The sequence below is a fragment of the Echinops telfairi genome, unplaced genomic scaffold, assembly GCF_000313985.2.
Source record: "Echinops telfairi isolate 266 unplaced genomic scaffold, ASM31398v2 ScPeMD7_7469;HRSCAF=8507_1, whole genome shotgun sequence".
NCBI classification, from domain to species: Eukaryota; Metazoa; Chordata; class Mammalia; order Afrosoricida; family Tenrecidae; genus Echinops; species Echinops telfairi.
The window spans coordinates 23,890,731-23,916,793 of NW_022111373.1; the positions used below are offsets into that span (position 1 = coordinate 23,890,731).

Consider the following 26,063-nt stretch of genomic DNA (forward strand, 5'->3'; position numbering starts at 1 on the left):
GGGAGGGGGAAAATGAGCAACTGATATTAAGGGCTAAAGTAGAAGGCAAATGTTTTGAGAATGATGAGGGCAACAAATGTACATATGTGCTTGATAAAATGGATGTATGTATGGACTGTGATAAGAATTGTATGGGCCCCTAATAAAATAATTTTAAAAATATATAATCAAGTGCGATTATAAATTAACTTGCGTTAATTTATTAATTTCATTAATTTAAACATAACCAGTAGAAAAAGAGAATATGTGTACATTTGAAATGTTTTCAGAATATAAAACCAGTGTCAATTAAGCTTCTAGATAAAACTCTCTCAGCTATTACATCACAAGTAATTCCAATCTTGTCTCTTAATGATCATAACACAGACAAAAACCAAGATGTATAAAATCTTAACTCAAGCAATATATTTTGAAAAAATAAGTCCAAATACATATGAATTACTTTCAAAATATCGTTGTATCTGTTATTTTGAATCATTCCTCTAAGCAATATGTGTATGCATATAGACGTGTGTATAAATTAACGTGACCAGACGTCCCGCTTTTGAACAATCTTCCCCGCATCCCACAGTTTTAAAAAAGTCCTGTTTTGGAAAGAATGCACGACAAGCTAGGGTATACGGTTTTTGACTGCCATGTGGCTATTTCGCCAGAATATGAGTTTTATCAATGGTGTCCTGCTTTATCAATGTTAAAATCTGGTCACCTTCGTATAAATACAACATATATATATATATATATATAGTGATAATTTCTCAAAATATCTGTAAAATGCAACTCATGGTTACATAATATATGACTTTAATCAGAAAACATTAAACAGGATTTGACTTCACAAACCTCATTTAAGCACCGTTTCTTTGTGAATATATTTCTGATAAAGGTCTCCTGAATTTCCTCCTGTTTTACCAAGTACTGCCAAAGCCTCTTCACAGAAAGTGCCAGGTGGTGTTTGGATCTATGGAGACAGTAAATTTAAGTATATACTTCAAAGATTTCTGATTAACTTGATCACATTTCCTTGAAGCTGTATATAAATGTGCACTTCAGGTTAACTAAAATCAGATCTATCATCATCTTATTTTCCCTGAGGGGTCAGAGAGTAAATATTTTAGACTTTGTGGATCATCTAGCCTCTGTAACAACTCTTCAACTCTGACTGTAGTAGGCAAGTGCCACAACTAATACGCAAGTGAGTGGTTATGGTTGGTAATCTAATAAAACTTTATTTGCAAAGATAGGAGGCAGGATGAGTTTGAATCTCATAGTTTGCTCACCTTAATCTACAGACGTAAGATTTAACATCTATAAGGGGCTTCAAAAACTTGGTGGAAAAATTCCATTAACTTTGGTTCTATTTTTCCATGACATTCTTGAGGTCCTCTTGTAGATATGTTTCCTAGCTGAGATCTAGGAGAGAAGCTACTCAAAGATTTGTATCTGGGCATGTGCTCCATGCTCACTGCCAACTAGTCAATGCCGACTCATAGTGACCCTATAGGACAGGGTAGAAATGCCTTGGTGGGTTCCTGAGGGTGTAACTCTTTATGGGAATAGAAAGCTCTGTCTTTCTCCTGAGGAGCAGCTGGTGGTTTTGTATGGACATGTACCGGTCCACACTTGTACTGCTGCTCAGCAATGAGGTAAGAGCTAATGCAAGAATGTAACTCAATTATGGTCACTAAGCATATTGTTTCCTTCATTTACATTTTTTAAACTTTTAAATAGTTTTATTGGCTCATAACAACTTTGCATATAAAAAATACTCAAAACACTATGCAGTATTAAATCACAATGATCATTTTTACCAGTTAAAACTACCCAGAATATACATTTTTAAACAAAAATTCCATAGAACTTAAATTCTGAAATGACATTACGACTTAAATACTATGACAAAATAGATAATTCCTTATTACATGAATTGCACAGAGTTGCTAGATATTTTCACAAGCATAACCAGTGCAGAATGCAAATGAGCATGATCCCAAAGCTGCACATTGAAGCGAACTGTGCCGCCACCAAAAGAACTCTTAAAATTTGGGCAGCCATCTTCAATCTGATACGCTTTCTTCCTGGCCTTCCCAAGAGAGACAACCTCATTTGCTCTTTTTTTGGAGAAGTATTTTCTTGATGAAGAATTACATATAATGAATTATCTTTTGGTGTCAACTATTTATCTCCTCACTGATAGTTACACAGTGAACAGTTACACAGTTAATAGTACTGATTTAAGGAAAATGTTTTTATACTAAAACCCACTGGCCAAATCTAATAGGCCTCGTGCTTTTGAAAACAGGGTTGTGACTAGGTTGCCTTCACTTCACAAGGGCAGAGCTGAATGATTATGTCGACTTTATGACCTACAAAGCTGTGGCAGTTACATAATTTTGTGTCAAGTTGCAGATACATAAATGTGTAATGGTGTAGTCAACCTATCAATCAGGTCAAGGCCTGAGGGTTTCTCCTTGTGGGCATGGCCTTCTCATTAGGAGGGCCTGGGCAACCTCCCTGCACCCTGCCTTACCCGCTTACTAGCCACCCTGAGAGCTGCCTAAGCCCTGCCAGGTTTCCAACAAGTGTGGAGTCATATGACTTTGCACCACCGGCATGTGATAGTCCTGCCTTCTGCAACCTTGTTTGTGACTGGGGGAGTGGGAAGAGGGACTTATGGACTAGTATTAGACTTATGGGCTTGAGCTGGACTGAGCTGGGATGCTTCCTTGACATATAATTACTTTTAGGTATAAAGCGTTTTCTTGTATCTTATGTGTCTCAACCTAGTCTAACACAAAAGCCTAAATTACTTACTATTGGGCCTTCACAGAAAGCTTGCTAACCTCTGGACTACAATATGTATTACAATTTTATATTGTGCTATAAAAGTCACTTAGAAACACTGCTCATTAATGCACTATCTCTATGATTAGTTACAACCTGGACCATTGTAATACATGTTTCTCATATGTTTAAAAGATGGCAGCCAGAACTTTATTATCTAGTCAATCTTGGTTTATTTTGTCAAACACAGCTAAAAACCAGTTCGATAACTTCAAAAATCCAATGCCATCTTGTCAAGGCTGACGCATAGCAACCCTAGAGGACAGGGGAGAACCGCCTCTCTGAGTTTCCAAGACTGTACCTCTTTATGGGACGATAGGCGACGGTGGTTTCAAACTTCAGACTGTGTGGACTGCAGCCTAATGCGTAACCACTAAGCCACCACAGCTCTTTGGCTCAACAACTAAGCCTCATATAAGCCCTAGAGACAGATGGGTGGTGGCTGTGCTTTAGGTACACTGGGTGGGAAACTAATTAAAGTTTCTTTCATCGAATGTGAGAATTTTAACAATGAACCATCACTATCCCAAATTAATTAAAGGCCTAAATATTTTTACTCTACATAAGACTTGATCACTTTCCTAGTTAACATCCACAGGAAAACTTACTTGAAAGGAGTGTTTGTAGGTTCCAACAAAGCTTTGTGGCGAAGAATTTCAGGACCTGAGGACAACCTTTCTTCAGAGGTATGACTAGAGATATAGTTTTGAGGTGGCCCGCCGTGGATTTCAAGGCGTCGGAGAAGAACTTGTTCCCAACACTGGAGGGTTTTTAGAACTGCATGACAAAGTGGTGAACTCACAGGAAGTTCTAAAATGTAAAAATAAAATTGCCTCATTTTTATTGGTAGTAATAAATACTGTCTTTAGATTTAAGAATGACCCATAAAGATATTAAAACACACCCTTTGGGAGAGGAGATATGGAAAGGGATAAAGACATGAAAATCCAAGGGGTAACTGATCACAGTGATCTATATAAAACCCCCTCCCAGGGAAATGGACAACAGAAAAGTGGGTGAAGCGAGACAGCGGTCGGTATAAGACATGAAAAAAAAAATTTATAAATTGTCAATGATTCATGAGGGAAGGAGGGTGGCTGAGAGGAAAAAAAATGAGCTGATAGCAAGGGCTCAAGTAGAAAGAAAATGTTTTGAAAATGATGGCAACATATGTACAAATGTGCTTGACACAATGGATATATGTATGGATTGAGATGAGAGCTATAAAAGCCCCCAATAAAATGATTTTTTAAAGAGATATGAAAATCCAGGTTTATAAAAATGTCATAAATATATTTAAATTTGAACATAAATAGGTAGCCCAGGCCATTGGAAAAGGGGGCAATCTAAGTAGAAACAAAGAGCCCTGGTGGCCTAGTGAGTTAGGTATTGGGCTTTTCAACTGCAGAGGTCAGCAGTTTGAAGTCACGAGATGCTCAGGGGGAAAAAGGTGAGGCTCTCTTAAATTTACAATATCGGAAACCCTAAGGAAAAGTTCTATTCTGCCCTATTTGGTCACTATGAGTCAGAAGCTACTCCATTGCAATAGGTTTGGATTTTGGGTTTGAAGTAGAAATTACATCCTAATTCGAGTAAATTTATAACTTATAATTTAAATTATTGTTATATCAATGATTTGTGAGTTTAATATGAAAAACACATCTGAAGAACATAAAACAATTTTCATATACATATAAAAACAAGATTTGTTTAAAAACATGAAATAAAATTTAAAACTCGTTTTTAAGTACTACATAATAATTACAAAACTTACTAGTATATAGTCTTATCCCTCACATTCCCGAGTTTTAATCCTATTTTAAACTTTTACCTTTTCCTATTGACCTCCAAATAACCATGCTCATTCTGAGTTCATGATTTTTCTATTTTAGAAAATTCATAAAATTTGAGATTAAACTTCTCCTATCTTCATCATTCTAGATGAAAATTTTTTGGTTAAACTGAAACTTTAGAATTCATTCTAATTATATATGAGTATTAAAATTTCACAGAAAAATTTGACTACATTTTAATTCCATGTTTCCATGAACTTTTTAAAGCATCACTGTGTAACAAAGTACAGTTCGTATCTGAATAACTTGGTATTCAATGTTTCTTTCTTTCCTATCCAATCTTTTACTCCTTTAGGGTTACTAAGTTATTAAGTTTTTACATTGATTTAATATTCTACATATCTAACCCTAATTCATGCCCAATGTTTAATCAGAGTTATAGTGTCTCAGTACAGTCAGTCACTTCAGGCTGAGTCTCCTTGTTTCATTTGACATTGCTATTCTAGAGCACCTATCAGCATGATAAGACACTTTTAAAGGTGGTTGATTTGGCTAAAGGAAACTTATTTTCAACAACAGGATGTCAGTAAATATTTTTCTTCCAATATTAAAAAACAAACAAACATAAAGAGAACTAAATTAAAAGTATGGCAATATTAGGCAATATTAGTTAATTACCTGCGAGATCATGACCTGCAAAGGGATAGAAAGTCTTCAAATTGTTGAGTACCAACTGCACCATCGCTAATCGCATCAAAGACCAACTGAAAATAAAGCAACAGTGGCTCTGTTAAATATTTACTTAAACATTAAAAAGAGTATACTGCCTATTGATCCAACAATTCAACGACTAGGAATCGACCCTGAAAATATACCCCAAGAAAACCAAGATATCTATCTACAGTTACTCATGTTAGCATTATATGCAATAACAAAAGAAGAAAAAAAGTCTCAAAGTATTTGATTTTTATACATTTTTACTTTTGAACCATGTTTTAGGAATTCAAAAAATTAAATTAGGCCAACAGAAAAAATTATATTAACTAAAAATATTGTAATAGCGCTTCCTTTCAATAAAATGTTTCATTCCCATAATATACTTGTTTATTTTGTACATTTCTACCTTTCGTTCACACCATTAACATACTACCTTTTTTAACAAACTACGTCTTAGTAAAATATATATATACCTTTCAAATGCATACAGTATATCAAACAGGTGAGAAAATATCTCATAATTCAGGAATAGGAAGACTGCATTTGAGCTGGGAGTGGATAATTTGTATGGTTATTACATAATATGCAAATAGAGATTTGATAGTATAAATCATTTTATTTGTTAAAGTAAATTAGGTAATCATTTACTGAGACAAGTTTCAATTTAAAAACTAAAATTTCAGGCAGCAGTTTGGAAATTAAAGGTATATAAAATGAACAAATGTAAATAAACTTTGAATTGTGTAACTTAGAATACCAGGTTATACTATCATTGTTTGGTCTACATGTTTGGGCATAAACATCTGGACCTACCAGACGTACAGTTTACAGATACACTTCTATAATAACAGGATTCTATAACACATGTTAGGAAACCTGTTCTCTCTCAGCTACTATAATTGTGAGTACTTTCCAACATAACTTCATATCTTCTTAAAATTACATTTTTATCACTTGTATAATATTGCCATAACCTATGTGATGTGGATAGTATATATAATAATAATTTTTAAAATACCTAGTTTTGGAAAATGTGGATAATGCCAAGATTTCAAACTTGGGTTAGTGGGAAAATGATGGTGTCATCAATAAATTGAAAAAAGTTTAAGGGAGAGGTTTCACTAACCAAATAAAAGGATTACTTAACAATAAAAAGTATTTCCAACCTTCAAGAATAACTCCAATGATGTTAAGTTTCTATTTTATATATAGTTCATGGTTCCTTAAACATCATATAATCCTCTATTATCTGTAGAATGAATTTGGAGACTCCCATGAATATGAGATTACGTAACTTATTTTGTGTGTCTTTGAATTTAGTGAGGAAATGGTCCTCAGCTTTCAGTAGTTCAGAGATAACCTATGAGCACTCTCACCCTAAATTTAAGAACTTTGCTGTAATTATATTTGAATGCTATGAATTATCTGTAGAAAATAAATACTTGACTTTACTTTTCCTCATAAACTTCCTATGCATAAAATGAAATTGCAAATGATTTCTTTTAATCTATATTGTGTAAGGCATTGACACTGTTCATGTTTCCTAAATTTTGTAGTTGGATATTCTGTACAAATAAAGAACAAAATCTTCCAAATCACAAGGAAAACACTGAGACTAAAAGCTGAATTCAGAGTATATATAAAAGTTCCATTAATAACAGCATACTCTGGAAGATCCTTACGTATGCTGTATGTTATGCACCAGGTAAGCCTGGAGATACCAGTCACATTGTAAAAACAGTCCCTTAAGTTCTGTTGTCTTCATGCTAAATATGTTTAAGGAACACTAAATCTTCAAATTACTTTCTAAATGATTCCTAATGTACACTAGTGTATTTGTAGCAATATGGCAGTCTTTTTAAACTTAGTACTTATTTACTGATATCGTCCCGCCCCGCCTCCCCACTTCCTTTCCTTTGTTTTTCTTATTAAATACTTTTATTGGGGGCTCTTATATCTCTCATCACAATCCATACATTCATCCATTGTGTCAATCACATTTGCACATATGCTGCCATCATCATTTTCAAAGCATTTTCTTCCCACTTGAGCCCAATACCAGCTCCCCATGTCTTCTCCCGCCCTCCCTCCCTCGCGAACCTTTGATAAATTATAGACTATTATTTCCATATCTTACATCATCCTTCGTTGCCCCTCACCACTTTTCTGTTGTTCATCCCCCTGGGAGGGGGTTTTAATCTTGATCCTTGTGATTGAGATTCCCCTTCTCCACCCACTCTCCCCTAATCCTCCTGATATCTCTACTCTCCACGTTTGCCCTGAAGGGTTTATCTATCCTGGATTCCCTGTGTTGCAGGCTCTTATCTGTAACAGTGTGCATGTTCTGGTCTAATCCGATTTGTAAGGCAGAATTGAGGTCATTATAGTGTGGGGGTAGGAAGCACCAAAAAACTAGAGGAAAGTTGTGTGTGTTTCATCAGTGCTATACTGCACCCTGACTGGCTCATCTCTTCCCTGTGACACCTCTTTGAGGGGATGTCCAATTGTCTACAGATTTGCATTGGGTCTCCACTCCATGCCACCACCACCCCAATTCACAGTGGGTATGATTTTGTTCTGAGTCTTCGATGCTTCTTCCATGTAGGTTTTGATTCTCAGCTAGATGGCCACTTGTTTATCTTCAAACCTTTAAGACCCCAGATACTATATCTTTGATAGCTAGGCACCATCAGCTTTCTTCACCACATTTGCTTATGCACTCATTTTGTGTTCAACAATTGTGTCGGGAAAGTGAACACTATAGAATATCAGGTTATTGGAACAAAGTTTTCTTGTGTTGAGGGAGTACTTGAGTTGAGGCACAATGTCCATCTGCAACCTTAATTCTTAACATAACTTACCGATATCTTTTTTTTTTAAGTCATTTTATTGGGGGCTCATACAACTCATCACAATCCATACATAATCAATTGTATAAAGCACATTTGTACATTTGTTGCCCTCATTATTATTATTATTTTTAAAATTATTTTATTGAGGGCTTGCATAATTCTTATCACAGTCCATACATACATCCATTGAGTCAAGCACATATGTACACCTGTTGCCCTCATCAATCTCAAAACATTTGCCCTCTACTTTAGCCCTCAATATGATTTGCTCATTTTTCTCCCCCCTCCTCCCTGAACCCTTCATAATTCATAAATTATTATAGTTTTGTCATAAGTTACACTGTCCGACGTCACCCTCCACCCTTTTCTCTGCTGTCCACCCCCCAGGGAGGAAGCTATACTTACATTCTTGTAATTGGTTCCCCCCTTCTACTCCACATTCCCTTCACCCCCCCAGGCCTTGCCCCTCTCATCACTGGTCCTGAAGGAGTCATCTATCCTGGATTCCCTGTGTTTTAAGTTGCTTTCTGTACCAATGTACATCCTCTGGTCTAGCCAGATTTGCAAGGCAAAATTGGGATCATGATATTGGAAGGGAGGAAGCATTAAAGAACTAGAGGAAAGTTATACGTTTCATCGTTGCTACCCTGCACCCTGATTAGCTCATCTCCTCCTCAAAAGCTTACTGATATCTTAAAGTATTAGTGTTCTACTGAAAAGACATTAATTGGATTTTCTATGCTAAACAATGGGGCTTATCTTTAAGGTGCAAATGGCATAATATAATCTCATACCACAATCTGTGTGGAAGGACACAACTTATAGACTATTTACTTAGATAATCAAAATGTAATAGTGATTATTTAAAAGGAAAAGAAACACATTTCACTAAATAAAGTAGTTTAACTTAGAATGCTATAATTAAAACTATTAATTTCACATGTATTGTTTTTTAAATTATTATTTATACATATAAACAATGATAAAGTATTTCATTTAAGACACTCAAATTCCATACCTATATGAGTTTGAGTTTGAATGCTCTTGGAGATGGAAATCTGATGATAAAGTATCATCATCATCGTCATCACTTTCCAGACTCTCCTCTGAATCATATTCTGCTCTACTTTGGGAAGGGGGTAGAAATGGCTAAAATGAAAAATAAAAATATTACAGATGTATCACAAAATATATGATTTAATCCATTCAAGTATATGCATAATAAAGCAATTCATCCTATTTATATTTATGTTTCCTAAAGTAGATTATTTTTATGGTCAGTCACTCTGTGCTTTATTCATCCACAAAACAAAAAGTCATTAAACGCTCACAATATGCCAAAGAGAATATATGGACAAAAGAATTTTACAAAGGATAAAGATGGTACTTACATTTTAGTGGAAATGATAAGTAACTGGAAACCAAATATAAGACATATTAAGTGTGATAAAAGAGATAGCTGAGTCATGGGTCATGAAATGCCTCTTTGAAAAGTGGCATTTCCAGACTCAATCCAGGAATAAATATGGCACAGAGGAACAGGGTACTAACCCGCCCATGGGAAGGTGTTGTTTATATCTTCACAGGGGAGGGAGAGATGGACCAGAGTTTACACCTGTGAGCCAAGACGTGACTGCATCATACTGGCATGAAGCAGGGAACCAATAGAGAGGTCAGCGGCGCCAGCCCAATCCCTACAATGTAGACAGTCCCTCCTCCCCCAGAATAATTCACTTCAGAGGACAGCACTGAGCTACAGCTCAGGGAAAGGGACATGTCTGATCAGAGAACATAGGAGCAAATGACGGGGGAGGGAGAGATAGTGGAACCCATCCTGTCCCACCAAGCCCTGAGGACGATATTCCTGCTCAGAGCAGCCAATGCACAGAGAGGACCATAGGGTCGGCCCCACCACAAGACACCATGTCCCTCACTGACCCATAGCACTATGAGGGACAACACTGGAGGCACAGTGCGGGAATTGTGCCTAATCTGACCCCACCACACCGAGGTGAAATGCTAAGGGTGTGCAACAGAGTGGCAAGGTAAGCAAAGCAATGAAGTCCCCGGGGAATACCAAAAATAGACATTGGGGACAGGGAATGGCACCCCATCAGAGTGGACTGGAAAACACTCTTAAAGGTTAGCAAACAGATTTGGAACTATTTATAGGCTTTTCTTTTTGGTTGTTGTTGGGTTTTTGTTATTTTGTTTGATTTTGCTGTCTTATTTTTCTGATTATTGTCTCTGCAATGTCTGCCTAAACAAGATAGGAGGGATAAACAATCCAGAGGTGAAAACAACAGGACCAACAGTTCTGGAGGGGCATGGGTGAAGGGGAGGAGGGGGAAATGAAGTGTGTTAAAAAACCCAGGGACAGAGAACAAAAAGTGATCTAAAATCGATGGCAAGGAGGGTGTAGCATGCCTGGTAGGGCTTGATTAAGGGCAAGGTAACTGAGAGAAATTACTGAAACCCAAGTGAAGGCCGAACTTGACAGTGGGACAAGAGGAAAGTAAAATGAAATAGAGGCAAGCACTAGGAAGCAAATGGGCATTTACAGAGCTCTAAAACCAGGCATATACATATGTAAATATATTTATATATAACGATAGGGAAATAGATCTATTTACATATATTTATATATTAAGCATTAAGATAGCAGACAGACATTGGGTCTCTACTCAAGTATGCCCTCAGTACTTGTACTCCCCACTAGAACACTTTGTACTAATAACCTGTCATTTCGTGATGCTCAGCTTACCCTGACCTGATCGCTGAAGATGGTGCATAATGCGTGTGAGTTAGTTAATTGTGCCAGCCTGGCCGATAATCAAATGTGGGGCTGGTTGAAAGGCGGAAGGATAAATGGGTGGTGAAGCCTCGCCTTTCTAGTTCTCGGGTCTCTTGTTTTGTGATGGTTGTATCGGGTGCAGCTGCCTTAGCAGTTCCCTGCTTCAGCTTGCAAGATTGACTTCCTCCAAGACATCCCCAAGGAGAAGTGGCATGGATCTATCCCGATGCAGCCCTGGGTGCAGGAGCAGCCGTGTGGAGACCCTTGCCAGTGCTGAGATGCTTACACGTTCACGGACTCAGCTTTCCTCCTGCAGTTGGCATCATTGCCTCTGTTTTGTGAGGTGGAGGACTTTGTGGACTGGTGTTGGGTTAATGGGTTAATGTTGGACTTGTGGGCTTGGGCAGCATTGGGTTGGGATGTTTTCATGATGCACCTTTTCTTTACATAAAACTCTCTCTTATACGTGAGTAGTCGTGGATTTGTTTCTCCAAAGTACCTAGACTAATACAGGGTGCATAAGCAAATGTGGTGAAGAAAGCTATCAAAATGTGGTGCCCAACTATCAAAAGATACAGTGTCTGGGTCTTAAAGGCTTAAAGACAAACAAGCGGCCATCTAGGTGAGAAGCAACAAAGCCCACATGGAAGAAGCACAGCAACCTGTGTGATCATGAAGTGTCGATGGGATCAGGTATCAAGCATCAAAGACCCAGAACAAAAAAATCATATCAATTTTAATGAGGGGGGATGCAGACTGGAGACCCAAAGTCCATCTGTACACAATGGGACATCCCCTTACAGAAGGGTCACAAGGAAGAGATGAGCCAGTCAGGGTGCAGTATAGCAATGATGAAACATACAACTTTCCTCTAGTTTTTAATGCTTCCTTCCCCCACTATTATGGCCCCAATTCTACCTTACAAATCCAGCTAGACTAGAGCATGTACATGGGTACAGATAAGAACTAGAAACACAGAGAAACTACAGTTAAACCTCTCGGGACCAATAATGAGAGTAGTGATGCCAGGAGGGTAAAGGGAAGGTGGAGGGAAAAGGGGGGAGGTGATCACAATGATCTACTTATAATCCCCTCCCTGGGGAATGGACAACAGAAAAGTGGGTGAAAAGATATCAGTCAGTCTAAGACATGAAGAAATAATAATAATTTATAAATTATCAAGGGTTTGTGAGGAAGGGTAGGAGAGGGAGGCAAAAAAACATAGGAAGCGATACCAAGGGCTCAAGTAGAAAGAAAATGTTCTGAAAATGATGATGGTAACAAATGTACAAATGTGAATGACACAATGGATTTAAGCACGGATGGTGATAAGAACTGTACGAGCCACCAATAAAGTGATTTTTTTTAAGTGGCATTTATGTAGAAAAAGACTTACAGGACAAAGATGAATAAGCCATATAAGAAGATAGAAGAAAACACATGTAGATAGTGAAAATAAGATTAAGAAAAGTTCTAAAATGAAAAGAAATTGGTGTAAACAGTTTGACTCAAATCTACTAAGAAAATTTGAAGACAATGGCATAAGACAGTGCCTTGTGAATCATGGTGAGGAGTGCAATGGACTTCTTCCAATTTGTTTTAGGTAAAAGACAAGTATTCAGGTTTATAGTTTACCAATACTACTGTGACCACTCTGAGCTGACAGAAAAATCAAATGGAAAGAATGAAAATAAAGAGGTGAACAAGACCAGAAATGACAGCCTAGACACAGGTGTTAGCGATAGACAAGAATAACAGACTCAAGGTATGTTTTTGAGAGAGCATTGACAAAATTTACTTATAGATTTGGGGAGTAAGGTTAAGTGAGAAAAGAAATAATGATTTCTGAATTGTGGGCTCAAGCAACTCTAAGGATGATTAAGATGTCATTTACTAAAATACAAAGATTTGGGGGTAAGATGAAGATCTGGGGGAACACAAATCCAAAAGCTGGAATCTGAATGAGACCACGATTTAGAAGTGTTATATAAACAAATTTAAAAAATGAGCTCTATGTACTGGCTCTGGGTTGTTTTTTCTTCATGGAAAACTGAGGCCTCTTAATCTAAAAGGCATTCCAGCACCAAATTCAAATTTACACACATCTGATGGGTTTACAGAGTTCAAATTAGCTAATTTTTAGTTACTTGGAACCTGCCTACTTCACATTTCTGACACATCCATGCTGGGGTTGTTAGTTGCCATTGAGACTGTCCTGACTCACAGCAACCCTACATACAACAGAATGTAACCCTGCTAGCCCTGACCCCTCACAACCATTGCTGTGGCTGACGGCTGAGCGCCCTTCTTCAGCCACTGTATCAAGCCATCTGCTTGGTATTCTTTGATTTTTTCACTGATGCTCTACTTTTGCAAGCATGACACCCTTCTCTAGGGACTGGTCTCCCTGAACAGGTGAGTTGAAGTCTTGTCATCTTTGCTTCTAAGGAGCACTGTGCCTGCACTTCTCCCAAGACAGATTTGTTTATTCTTCTGGCAATCTATGGCATATTCAGTATTTTCACCAGCACCCAATGTGTGCTATATCTGGAGTCTTTTAAATGAAAGAAATGTCAGCATTCCAGTCAGCCATTTGAATTTCAGTTCCAGTGTTTTACTTTTTATTCCATTTTTGCTGGCCATTTGCTTTTTGAGATTATCTAATTTTGTAAAATGTTATATATATGGGTTTATCACCCGGAGACAAGAAGTAAAGATAACTACATACTTTATGGTTAATGTGTGAACCGGTGATGTACAATCACCACTGCCATTCTACTTTGAAAGAAGTGACACTATTGCACCTTTTATTTAGGTAGTGAATTGGAGACTAGAGAAAACTAGCAGGAAAGCTTTTACTTCATGAGTTTTTTGCTGTTATCACTGCTATTAGTTGCTGTTGAGTAGATTCTGTCTGACTCATGGTGACTCTGTATGCAAAGTAAAATGGATACATGCAGTTTTGAAAAGACTGTGGCCTTGCATACACAGATTGCCAGACCAGTCCTTGCAGGCACCTTTGAGGCAGCTTCAATAGCCAACCTTTTGATAAATAGCTGGGTGTTTTAAGTGTTTGCTCCATTCAGGGGCTCTTTTATATGCTACTTACATTTAACATAGTAACTAAAATGTTATTAGGGGAGGGGACTGGGGTTATTCACCTAAACAGCAGTCAAGTGACTGTGTGCAAATTGCAAATATGCAAAGAAAGGACCGCCTGAGATAACGAAAAAGGAATGAAAGAGTATAGATGACCAGGATACTTTAACTTCTGCCACTCTGGATTTCTTCAACTACTATCAAGTACATTAACATTATATTTAATCAAGCTAACCATTTTGTTTAAATTGTGAAATTCTTAATTTCTCAAAGAACTGCATGAAAAACTGGTTGGAAATATGGCAAAACATATTTCATGACCTATTTTCTTTGAATGCAATCTGATGAAAATATACAAAATTTCTAAATAAAAATCAAATAAATATTTGGAAATGCCAAAAGTTACACTTAGTACATGCATTACCTTGGCTATGAAATAGTCCCAGATACTGAGCTCGGGTGGGATGAACTTCTCTTTCACTGCTAGTGACTCCTGGATGACTGGTGGGGAAGCAGTTTCTCTGCAAGACATTTTTGATGGCCTAAATGGTTTGTTCTGTTTCTCTCCTTCTTCCACTAATGAGGAAACTAACAACAACAAAATAAAGTATTATAAAATTAAATACTATTTTCATGGGACATATTATATTTGCCTTTATGAAAGATCTAAAGTTAACTACAAATTAAGTATATAAAAAGAACGTGATTCCTATTAGAAAAGCAATAAGTAAATAAACATCCCTGCACATATAACAATTTCCTCTTTAATATCAACTTGTCCCTCACTTCCTGAATGCTGATTTACGCATTATGTATTTAGCATACTAAGATGAAATATTTCCCTATAAATCAGTCTAGAAGGTAGCTAGGAAAATGTTCTACATTTGTTTTAAAAAATATGTATTGTGGATGTTGATGCTAATTAAAAAGCAACAACTCACTTATGAGATTCTCCAGTGATTCCTTGGCCTTTTTTATATCAAACTATATTTTTCATTAGGTAATATTTTAAAAATTCAAGCACCATACCCATTTAATTAAGCTGATACATTCTTTTGGAAATGTCACTAAGATGCTATTTTCTGGACAATGGAATTATAAAGAAGAGAGAGAAAATATGAAAACACTTAGCAGCTCTTCAGTATTTTCTTAGAAAACAGCTAACAAATTTTTTATAAGTTATACACAAATTCATAAGATGCAAATCATCAGTAGGAAATCAAGGATTTTCCAAACATAGACATTGTCTAATAGAAAAGCAAACAGCTTTATATAGGAAGGCAGACCACTATCTTCCAGTAATCATTGCACAGAAAATTTACTTACCTTCCAATGGAATGCAAATATTTGTGCTTTAATATAATTTTGTTTTATTATTTAAAGCTGCTCAGCATGCACATGCATTATATCAAGCTTCCAGTCAAGCTGAGTTTAACTTAGTTTTTACATTAAAAATTTAATTTTAACAAAACCTAATATTCATAATCGAAGTATTACTATTGCTACGTCTTTTCAAATGACTTTGAGAGGAATTGTCAGATAAAATGTTCATTCATTTTAGTTTTGAAAATTAAAAAGTCTCCAACTTATCTGCTACATATATTGGGAAAGAGGGCAGACATTTCATGGAAAAACTCCATTAGCCTCCTTATATTTACACACACCAGGAGACTTGAAATCAGTGGTTTCATCCAGTGAAACATATATTTACCTTTCAAAAATCAATGTTAAAGTTTAAGAAATGTATCACCTGATTTTAATATTATTCTTTTACTTCTTTTGTTCTTAGATTACTATAACTTAGGAGCATTGAGAACCTCCAAGAAAACTTACTTGTAATCCTGGACTAGTGGATTTTGAACAAATTATTTTATAATTAAAAATAATTTTAAAAGCAAAATATAAGAGGGTTTTCAAAAACATAAAATATTTGAATGTACAGTCTGTGAATCCAGACACATGACATGAGGTTAAAAATAAAACAACGATATTGAGGGGAACATGTTATCAAAATTTTTTGTTCATAATCCATCCAACAGGCAAGAGATAGCCTCTTTTAAAATATGGTGGTGGCAAACAGATATTCAGGTGGAGAAAAATGAAACAGGATCCACACCTGACACGATACACAAAAAGTAACTCAAAATGGACCTAAGACCTAAATGCTAACCCTAAACCTATAAAGGACTGGAAGATAACAAAGGGACAAAGCTAGATGTTCCACATTATGGCACAAATACAAACTTCAAGTTCTGAAATTGTAGAGGTTACAAAATACAGTAAAAATTATTCTGATAAAATAAAAAGATATGTTTTGCTGTGCAGCAGGTAATAAAAAGCAAATATGGATTTCTAACTGTTAACAGGAAATAAGAGTAATTTAAAAATTACTACAGCTCAGCCAATATTGAGCTTTAAAAAGTAACCTTAGCAAAAAAATTAGGAGCTGATACCAAGGGCTCAAGTAGAAAAAAAATGTATTGAAAATGATGATGGCAACAAATATAAAGATGTGCTTGACAAAATGGATGTATGCATGGATTGTGATAAGGCTGTATGAGCCCCTAATAAAATGATTTTAAAAATTAACCTTAGTGGCAAAAATAATTTAAATCGCACATGCACACCAAACCTATACTAGTTTTATTAATAAGAAACATCAGTCTTTATTGAGAATACATATAATGGAGTACTACACATCCCTAAAAAGTAATGATGGTGAAGAAAGCTGATGGGGCCCGGCTATCAAAAGATATAGTGTCTGGGGTCTTAAAGGCTTGAAGGTAAACAAGCGGCCATCTAGCTCAGAAACAACAAAGCCCACAGGGAAGAAGCACAGCAGCCTGTGCAATCACGAGGTGTCGAAGGGATCAGGTATCAGGCATCATCAGAACAAAAAATCATATCATTGTGAATAAGGGGGAGTGCGGAGTCGAGACTCAAAAGCCATCTGTAGGCAATTGGACATCCCCTTATGGAAGGGTCACGGGGAGGAGATGAGCCAGTCAGAGTACAGTGTAGCAAAAATGAAACATACAACTTTCCTCTAGTTCCTAAATGCTTCCCCATCCCTGCCCCCCAACCCCCGACTATCATGATCCCAATTCTACCAGAGGATATACACTGGTACAAATAGGAAATGGAAAACACAGGGAATCCAGGACAGATGATCCCTTCAGGACCAGTGGTGAGAGTGACGATACTGGGAGGGTGGACGAGGGTAGGGTGGAAAGGGAGAACCGATTACAAGGATCTACATATAACCTCTTCCATGGGGGATGGACAACAGAAAGTGAGTGAAGGGAGATGTCGGACAGTGTAAGATATGACAAAATAATAATTTAAAAGTTATCAAGGGTTCATCAGGGAGTGGGAAGCAGGGTAGAGGGGGAAAATGAGGAGCTGATGCCAGGGGCTTAAGTGGAGAGCAAATATTTTGAGAATGATGAGAGCAATGAATGTACAAATGTGCTTTACACAATTGATGTGTGTATGGATTGTGATAAAAGTTGTATTAGCCCCTAATAAAATGATTTTTAAAAAAAACAACCAACAAATACCTACCCCCCCCACCCACCCACAAAAAAAAAGCAGTAATGAACGCATGAAGCACATCGCTGCATGGCAAGAACTGGAGGAAATGATGCTAATCGAAGTAAGCCAACCACAAAAGGACAAGTACAACATGAGTCCGTTGAGGTAAGCTTAAAAAAAATGCAAAAGGGGCATAGGGGAAAAGCTACTGTACACAAACATTCCTGGGGTGAGGTTCAGGTAGTATGGCAGAGGGCCAGACCAAATCCAGGGGTACATATGGTAGCCAACTAAAAAGGAGGGGGGGAAAAGAAAAGAAAAAATAAAGACATGGGTAGTTGGGGAACAGGGCACTAACCCACCCAAGAGAAGGGTACTGTTTATATCTCCACAGGGAAAGAGGGACCAGACTTCAACCTGGTGCCCTAAGATGTGTATGCAACATAATGGCATGAAGCAGAGAACCAATAGAAAGGTCTGAGGGGCCAGCCCAAATCCTAATTACGTGGACAGCCACCTCTCTCCCCAGAAGAATTTACTTCAGAGGACAGCACTGAAGCTACAGCTCTGGGAGAGGGACATGTCTGATCAGAGCACACAGGAGCAAATGAAGGGGGAGGAAGAGAGAGTGGCACACACCCTGGCCCACCAAGCCTTGAGGGTGACATTCCTGCTCAGAACCACCAATGATTACAGAGGACCATAGGGCCAGCCCCACTATGAGACATGACATCCCTCACTGACCATAACCCTATGGAGGATAGCACTGGAGACAAAGCATGGGAACTGTACCCGATCTGACCCCACCACACCGACAAAACACTAAGGGTGTGCAACAGAACAGCAAGGGGAGCAGAGCAAGGAAATCTGAGAGAATACCAAAAATAGACTTTGGGGCCAGGGTGTGTCACCTCAACAGATCCAACCGGAAAATACTCCTAAAGGTCAACAAACAGACCTTGAACTATTTATAGGCTTCTCTTTTTCTTGTGGTTGGTTTTTAGTTGTTGTTGTTTTGTTTTTCTTTGTTGCTTTGTTTTGCTTTTATTTTTTATGCATATTAACTCTGCAGGTCTATCTAGATAAGCGAGATAAACAATCTGGAGGAGAAAACAACAGCTCTGATGGTTCGGGGGCGGGGGGCATGGGAGCAGGGGTAGTAGGGGAAAGGAAGTGGTGTTAACAAACCCAGGGACAAGGGAACAAGTGTTCCAAAATCGATGGCAAGATGGGTGTGGGAGGACTGGTAGGGTTTGATCAAGGGCAATGTAACAGAGGAATTACTGAAACCCAAATGAAGGCTGAACATGATAGTGGGGACAAGAGGAAAGTAAAAGGAAACAGAGTAAGGAACGAAGAGGCAAAGGGCATTTATAGAGATCTAAATACAAGTATGTGCATATGCAAATATATATATGGGGATGGGGAGATAGATTTATGTGCATATATTTATAGGTTTAGTATTAAGGTAGCAGAGGGACATTGGGCCTCGACTCAAATACTCCCTCAATGCTAGAAATGCATTCCATGATGCTCACCTTCCCAACAGGATTGCTGAAGACAAAGCAGGTGCATAAGCAAATGTGGTGAAGAAAGCTGATGGTGCCCGGCTATCAAAAGATATAGCATCTGGGGTCTTAAAGGACTGAAGATAAACAAGCAGCCATCTAGCTAAGAAGCAACAAAATGCACATGGAAGAAGCACACCAGCCTGTGTGATCACGGGGTGTCAATGTGATCAGGTATCAGAGAACAAAGAACAAAAAATCATACCATTGTGAATGAGGGGGAATGTGGAGTGGAGACCCAAAGCCCATCTGTAGGCAACTGGACATCCCTTTACAGAAGGGTTGCAGGGAGCAAATGAGCCAGTCAGGGTGCAGTATAGCACCGATAAAACATACAACTTTCCACTAGTTCTTTAATGCTTCCTCCTCTCCAGTGTCAAATTTGGCTAGACCAGAGGATATACACTGGTACAGATAAGAACTGGAAACAGAACCCAGGAAACCCCTCCGGAACAATAATGAGAGTAGTGATACCAGCAGGGGAAGGTGGGGTAAAAAGGGGGAACCGATCACAAGGATCTACATATAACACCCTCCCTGGGGTACAGACAATAGAAAAGTGGGTGAAGGGAGACAGTGGGCAGTATAAGACATGAAAAAATAATAATAATTTATAAATTATTAAGGATTCATGAGGGAAAGAGGGTGGGGTGGGGTAGGAGTGGGGGGAAATCAGGAGCTGATACCAAGGGCTCAAATAGAAAGAAACTGTTTTGAGAATGATGATGGCAAGAAATGTACAAATGTGTGTGACACAATGGAGGGATGGATGGGTTATGATAAGAGTTGTACTAGCCCCCAATAAAATAATTTTTAAAAGAAAAAATTTAAATATTCTAATTAAATATCACTTGCTTTACAGGTTTATGTACAGAATCGCCTATTTATTTACAGTAATTCTTTTGGGGGGGTTACATTAATTCTTTTTGTCAATAACTCCGATCTGCCAAGACTCAGTCTAATGAAAATTATTTTACTAATTAAGCTACATTGAAATGTTCCTTTATTCAAAATTAGCATATAAAATATATAATAAGTTATACAGAAATATATAGTTTAGTTGACAATTATTGCAAAGAAAATTAAAATCAGAATTTCTAGCAGATCAAGGAAAACGTACGACTTTTAAAATCCTCTAACACAACTATCTTTATGCAAACATTGTTTAGATAACAGGTTTAAAGTTCTAAACACTTATTTCAGTAATGTGCAGTATATTTTGACATTGATTGAATTGTCAGGTAAATAAATACTTTATACATTTGTTCAATGTAAGTTGGAACAGATGCGTATGATTTTTATTTAGCCTCTTAGGAGGACTGGTGGCACAGTGGGTTACACATTGGGCTGCTAACCACAGGTAAGCAGTTCAAAGTCATATACTTATGTATGGAAGTAAGATGAGGTTTTCTATTCCCATAAAGATTTATAGTCTTGGAAAACCAGTGACCGTTTTATTCTATTCTATAGGGTTGTTGTGAGTTGGAATTGACTGATGGCAGTGAGATTTATTTTTTACTGCTACAAAAAGCCCTGGTGGCACTATGGGATCAATGTTGCACTGCTAACTATAGGTCAGTGGATCAAATCCACCAGCTGCTCCGAGGCAGAAAGACGAGACTGACTACTCCCATAAAGATTTAGTCTCAGGAATCCTACATAGCCACTGTGAGTCAGAAATGACTCAATGCCAGTGGGTATGGCTTTGGGTTAGTGCAAGAAAAGGCCAAAAGTCTTTTTAATGATTTAAAAGTAAAGTGATGATTGTAATTGTGGTGAAGAATTTGTTGTAAACTGGGATTGGTCAATCATTGCAAAGTAAGGGCAAATTTACATAACATCAAAAGGCAAGTATGTATTGTCTCTAAGTCCAAAGTTTGTAAGCCCTGGATTTACAGCACTAACCATAATAAAGTTATGAATCTTACGCCCCATAGACTTTTAGGATTTTTCTTTAGTTAAATTTAGAATCTAATGTTTCATATGAAGGTGGTCTTCTTTTTAAGTTAAACTTAAAAAAATAAAATAAAGCACAGCTAATTCTTTAAAAATCACAAACGTATGGCACAATAAAATATTAAAAAGCTTGAGAATGTAGATTTTCACTTGAAATTTATAAGGATAAAAGGTAGAAATGAAATAAATTTAATTTAGAGCAATGGAAAAGGGCCAGGGACCTACAACTGTATTGTAAATCCGTCCAGCAGATGAAGACCAGGCAGGATGGTTTCAAGTGTTTAAAAGAAGACATATTAGCAAGGTGCATTTTCAGTAGTTTACAGCAGTCAAAAATGAATTAGCTCACTCCTACCTGTGTCAAGAATGTCAGGGGCCAAGGCAGGGAAATTTATAATTCTTTCCTTCTAATGTCATTGTCTTAAAGTACTCTTTCCCGGAATGTCAACATAATGCTAATATTGACTTGTTCTTAACACCTGCATTCCTTTTAATAGGAACGGCAATACAATGTCTCAAATTGGGCAATGTTAAACAGTATTTACTTTTAGTGTAAATTATTGCCTCTTTTTCTGAAGAGCATTTTATCGGAGCATTTAACGGTTATGCTCATTTCTCTTCATCTTGTCAACGGTAGCTAGTGGGTTACAATGCTACCTTCTAAGTTATAAATTGAATTTGTTTTATTTTAAGTACTAAACATAAAAATCTGACACCGAATCCCTGTTTGTCTGGGGTGGGATTTGGGTGGAGAGGTGTAGGAGAAGCTAGCTAGTTTAGAAAGTGTGTCCTGGAAATGAATGATTTCAAGCAAATGGAAAAAGTAGGAACTAAGTTAACTTGGTTTTGTTTCATAGTCCGGGCTACATCTTACTGAAAACTAGTTTTTAGTACAGAAAGTATAGAAGCACTAGGTAATATGAAGGAACTGAATTAAATTTCATAAAGAGATCAATTAACCTGTTGGGTTTCTAAAATATGTATATAAATACCTTACATTTTGAAAGGTATTTAAATTTTTTAAAACTTCTTTAATATGTCAGTATTGAATGAATGTGGCTCTCAGTTATATCTATTAATCCTTAAGTCTACACTTCTTTAACCTCAAATTTGAAAACCAAGATAATTGCATATTTGCTACTAAGTTGCAAAAAGAAAATTTAACAGAAAGGCGGAGCACATAATGATATTTTTCCAGGCAAAAATATATAATGCTCCTATTTTAAAATTAGTACAGTACATATAGCTTAATATTAGAATGTATTAAAATATGGACACAATGGTAGAAATCTACTTTAATATCATCATAAACACTTAGAAATCCAAAGACCCTAATGGCCAGATTAAGCAAATCATAAAGCAGCTTCAAATGAAATGACTTTCTGTTCATTTCAAGCAATAGTCTGTTTAGCATGATTAAGCACTGACTTCTTTATTTTTGCATATTAAAAAAGATATTAAAATCTGAGGGAAAATATTAAAACCAAGCAATTTAAAGGCATATTTACTATAAAATAGTAAACATGGTCTAACAAGATGCTAATCATTCACTTAAATCAATAAAATGACTTCATTAAAGAAAATGTCTCATTACTTTATAAATGCCAAACAAAATAAAATTGAACCAGTTGTATCCCAACCCCTCCACACCAGCATAAAGCAAGCTGAACTATAAAAGCCTATTTCTAAATCTAGTATCTTGCCTGCAAGACTGGGAGGGCTATGAGAACTGATGGCTGAGAGAGCTTTGGAAAAGCCCACACACTCCATGGAGAATACCACTACCTGGTGGGGGCTAGGCATAGCAAAGTGCCTTCCTGCCAAAGAAAGAAGAGAAAGTCTGTATTTGGGATAGAACAAAAACCAGTATAACAATGTATTTCAAAGCAAATAAAAATTTCAATAATAAAAGATTTTAAAAACTTACATTAAGTTTAATCATTGATATGTTGAAACAGACTGGTGCATGAGTATCTTAAGGTTAGAGATTTGCACCAGAAACTTTATATATTGCATTTTCAGTGCAAAACTATTTAAGAAAATGGTCTATAACAAGAACTTTAGAACAGTAACTAAATTAAATGTAATTACAGTTGAAAAAATGATTCTTCACAGGAATAAAATTTCAGTCTTAAAGCAAACCAAAACAATCCAAAACAGGTAAAAAGGTTTAACACTAACCAGTTAAAGCTTTTGAATGTGCCTGTTCTTTGCTGGGAATATGTGCACCTCCACCAAATACAGCAGACCACATTTTTTCATTGAGAGGATGAGCCACAATCCGAAATAGCTCATTACTAGAATGTGTCGCCAGGCCATGGATGAAGAGACTAAGATAAACTGCTGTGAGAATCTCACAGAGCAAAACTGTAAGCCCAGGGTGGGCTTCCTCACCCGAAGAATTCAAAAGTCGAATTAGAGAGGTTATTCCTACAATATGCAACAAAAAGAGCAACATTCAATAATAAATTTTAAAAATAAATAACTACATTTCCAATTCTTTGAAATAATTACCACTTTGGGATTAAACATGTCCTTTCTTGGATTCATAACCAGGGAAAACAATTATAGCCAATCAACAAATGCTAAGCCATAGGAACCCAACTTAAATTACTAATTCAAAATGTCATGACAAAAAAACTCACTGCTGCAACTAAAATAAATAATATTTATAAAACCGCAATGCCATTAACAAATGTTTTCTATTATAAAAAATGTAAAAATAATTAAATTCCACACTATAGAGAGTACTTGATTGATTTTAGTATAATGATCTAGAAATTATTAGTTGCATTAAAGTAATTTGTGGAGAGTGATGAATAGTGATGAATAATGGTACCATTTCTAGCAATAGTTAACAATAATTTCCACACTATTAAGCCAAACTTGATTTTATTCATTGGACTAAATCTTTCAATAAAAAACAGATACACAATTTTTTTATACCTGGCCATTTAGCTGGTGACGTGTTGGGAGTCATTGCTTCATCTAAGCTTCCTGTTTTCAAAGAATGCCGGTGGGGAAGCAGTACTGTTTGATACACCATTCCTGTAAACTGGTTTGTTTGTAATGAACTAAGAGAAAAAAAGGAATATTTAAATCTATGATGAATTTCCCATAAAATACTTTTATATTTATTTTAGATCTAATTTCTAGCATACCTGAAACATGTTTTTATTTATTACTTATACCAGTTTTAAGTGTAAATAGATACACCTCATAAATTAAAATACATTGAGAGGTTTTAATTATAGTCATTTAGTGGAAGTTAGAATAAATACAAATAAGAAAATCACTACGGATCACAAATGGCAAGCTTATACAGGGGACTTTAAAACAAATTATTTGACTGAGAACAAAGTTAGGTAAGGTTCAAATGATATTTAATGCGGACCCGGCTCTACATAAGGCATCTTACCAAATATTAGGCCCATAGTAGAAAACGTGGCTTCTCTATACCCTGACATTTAAATCAGGTAGGGAATGAAACACATGTAAATTTACCACACGGTTTCTAGACACAAATCTATGTAGAGGATGATATGAAATAAAAAAGTATTTCATACAATTTGGGAATTCAGGCTAAGCCTCCCCAAGCAACAGATAATTTAAAGTAAGACGAAGTAAACAAATGAATAAAAATAACAACTTGGCTGGCCCCAAACTATGAAATAATTCTGACTGGATGTGGAAGAAGTTTGTCAATGCCTGTCAGAAAGTTCTACATCATTTATTAAGTAAACAAATATTTAACTATGATGAGTCTTCAAAAAGTTCATGGAAAAACAGGATTGAATGATAATGGACACCACACATTTTTTGAAGTAACCCCATATTTAAACATTACACTGAAAAGCCTTTTAGGTTCATTTGCCTCATAGAGCGCATTTATTGGCTTAAACCTATGATTAGTAAATCTAGATACTAACATAAAAAAAAAAAATTCCCTGCTACATTAAGCCTACAGAAGTGAAAGAGAAGTTAAAAGTAAGTTAAGAACAATAAAGCCATACTCCTTTATCAAGGAAGTGAACTGCTTAGATGAATAGGGTCAAAGGAATCAAGTTGAAGTTACGTTGGGGATACAATCACAGAATCGGTGCATTAAACAGGCTACTCACAGGACTATTCAAACATATAAAGTGAACAGACTACCAAAAACCAACAAAGAAGGCTCCCAACTATAGGAAAAATAACAAGCATAGCAAAAGATTTCAAAGAGGAAGCCAATTTAACAGAACTTTAAAGAAATAACTTATGACCAGGTTGGGGAGGGGTTATGACTGAATGGGGAGACAGAAAAAGATGATAAAAAACAAAACAAAGATAATAACAACAATAACAAAACCGACAGCAACTGAACCCATTCTAACTTATAGTGACCCTATAAGAGAGAGCAGAATTGCCCCTTGTTAAGTTTCTGAGACTGCAAATCTTTATAGGAGTAGAAAGCCTCATTTTTCTCCTGCAGTGTAAGCTGATGGTTTTTGAAGGACTGAGCTTGTGGTTAGTGACCCAATGTATAACCCACCATGCCATGCCACCAGGGCTCAAACAAAATAGCAAGACATTGTTGAAGAATGAATTAGTAGGTGGAAAACGGAACAAAGATTTTTCCTGAACTGTAATAGTGATCAAGAAATGGAATATCTGATAGGAAATTAAAACAGGATGAATTCACAAATTATAGTATTTATTTACCAGGAGAAAAAAATAAAACAGAAAAGAAACAATATTTAAATAGAAGTAGGAAATTTCAAAGAGCTGAAGATAAAGAAAAACCACCCACAGAGTCCCAGACAATAATTTTTAAAACCTAGATAAACTAGTTAATTTTTTGACTAGTAAGAGAAAAATACTAATATCAACTCTTCTGGAAAATTTTTCTCAGTTCTTTCAAATTAGTCAT

The 26,063-nt window shown here is 36.5% G+C and overlaps 1 protein-coding gene across 2 annotated transcripts in view; it reads right to left on the reverse strand.

Moving 5' to 3' along the window:
* The window catches only part of DMXL1 (Dmx like 1), a 185,359-nt gene that overhangs the window by 57,580 nt on the left and 101,716 nt on the right, over window positions 1-26,063 (reverse strand). The window contains exons 27-34 of one of the 2 annotated variants that reach the window (XM_045285386.1): window positions 24,101-24,228; window positions 23,336-23,584; window positions 22,858-22,971; window positions 14,521-14,684; window positions 9,222-9,352; window positions 5,313-5,398; window positions 3,450-3,651; window positions 841-958 (exon numbers count right to left, since the gene is read on the reverse strand). In XM_045285386.1, the coding sequence (XP_045141321.1) occupies window positions 841-958; window positions 3,450-3,651; window positions 5,313-5,398; window positions 9,222-9,352; window positions 14,521-14,684; window positions 22,858-22,971; window positions 23,336-23,584; window positions 24,101-24,228 (1,192 nt within the window). The remainder of the gene's footprint in view (window positions 1-840; window positions 959-3,449; window positions 3,652-5,312; window positions 5,399-9,221; window positions 9,353-14,520; window positions 14,685-22,857; window positions 22,972-23,335; window positions 23,585-24,100; window positions 24,229-26,063) is intronic. The other variant, XM_004696573.4, reaches the window with a different exon arrangement.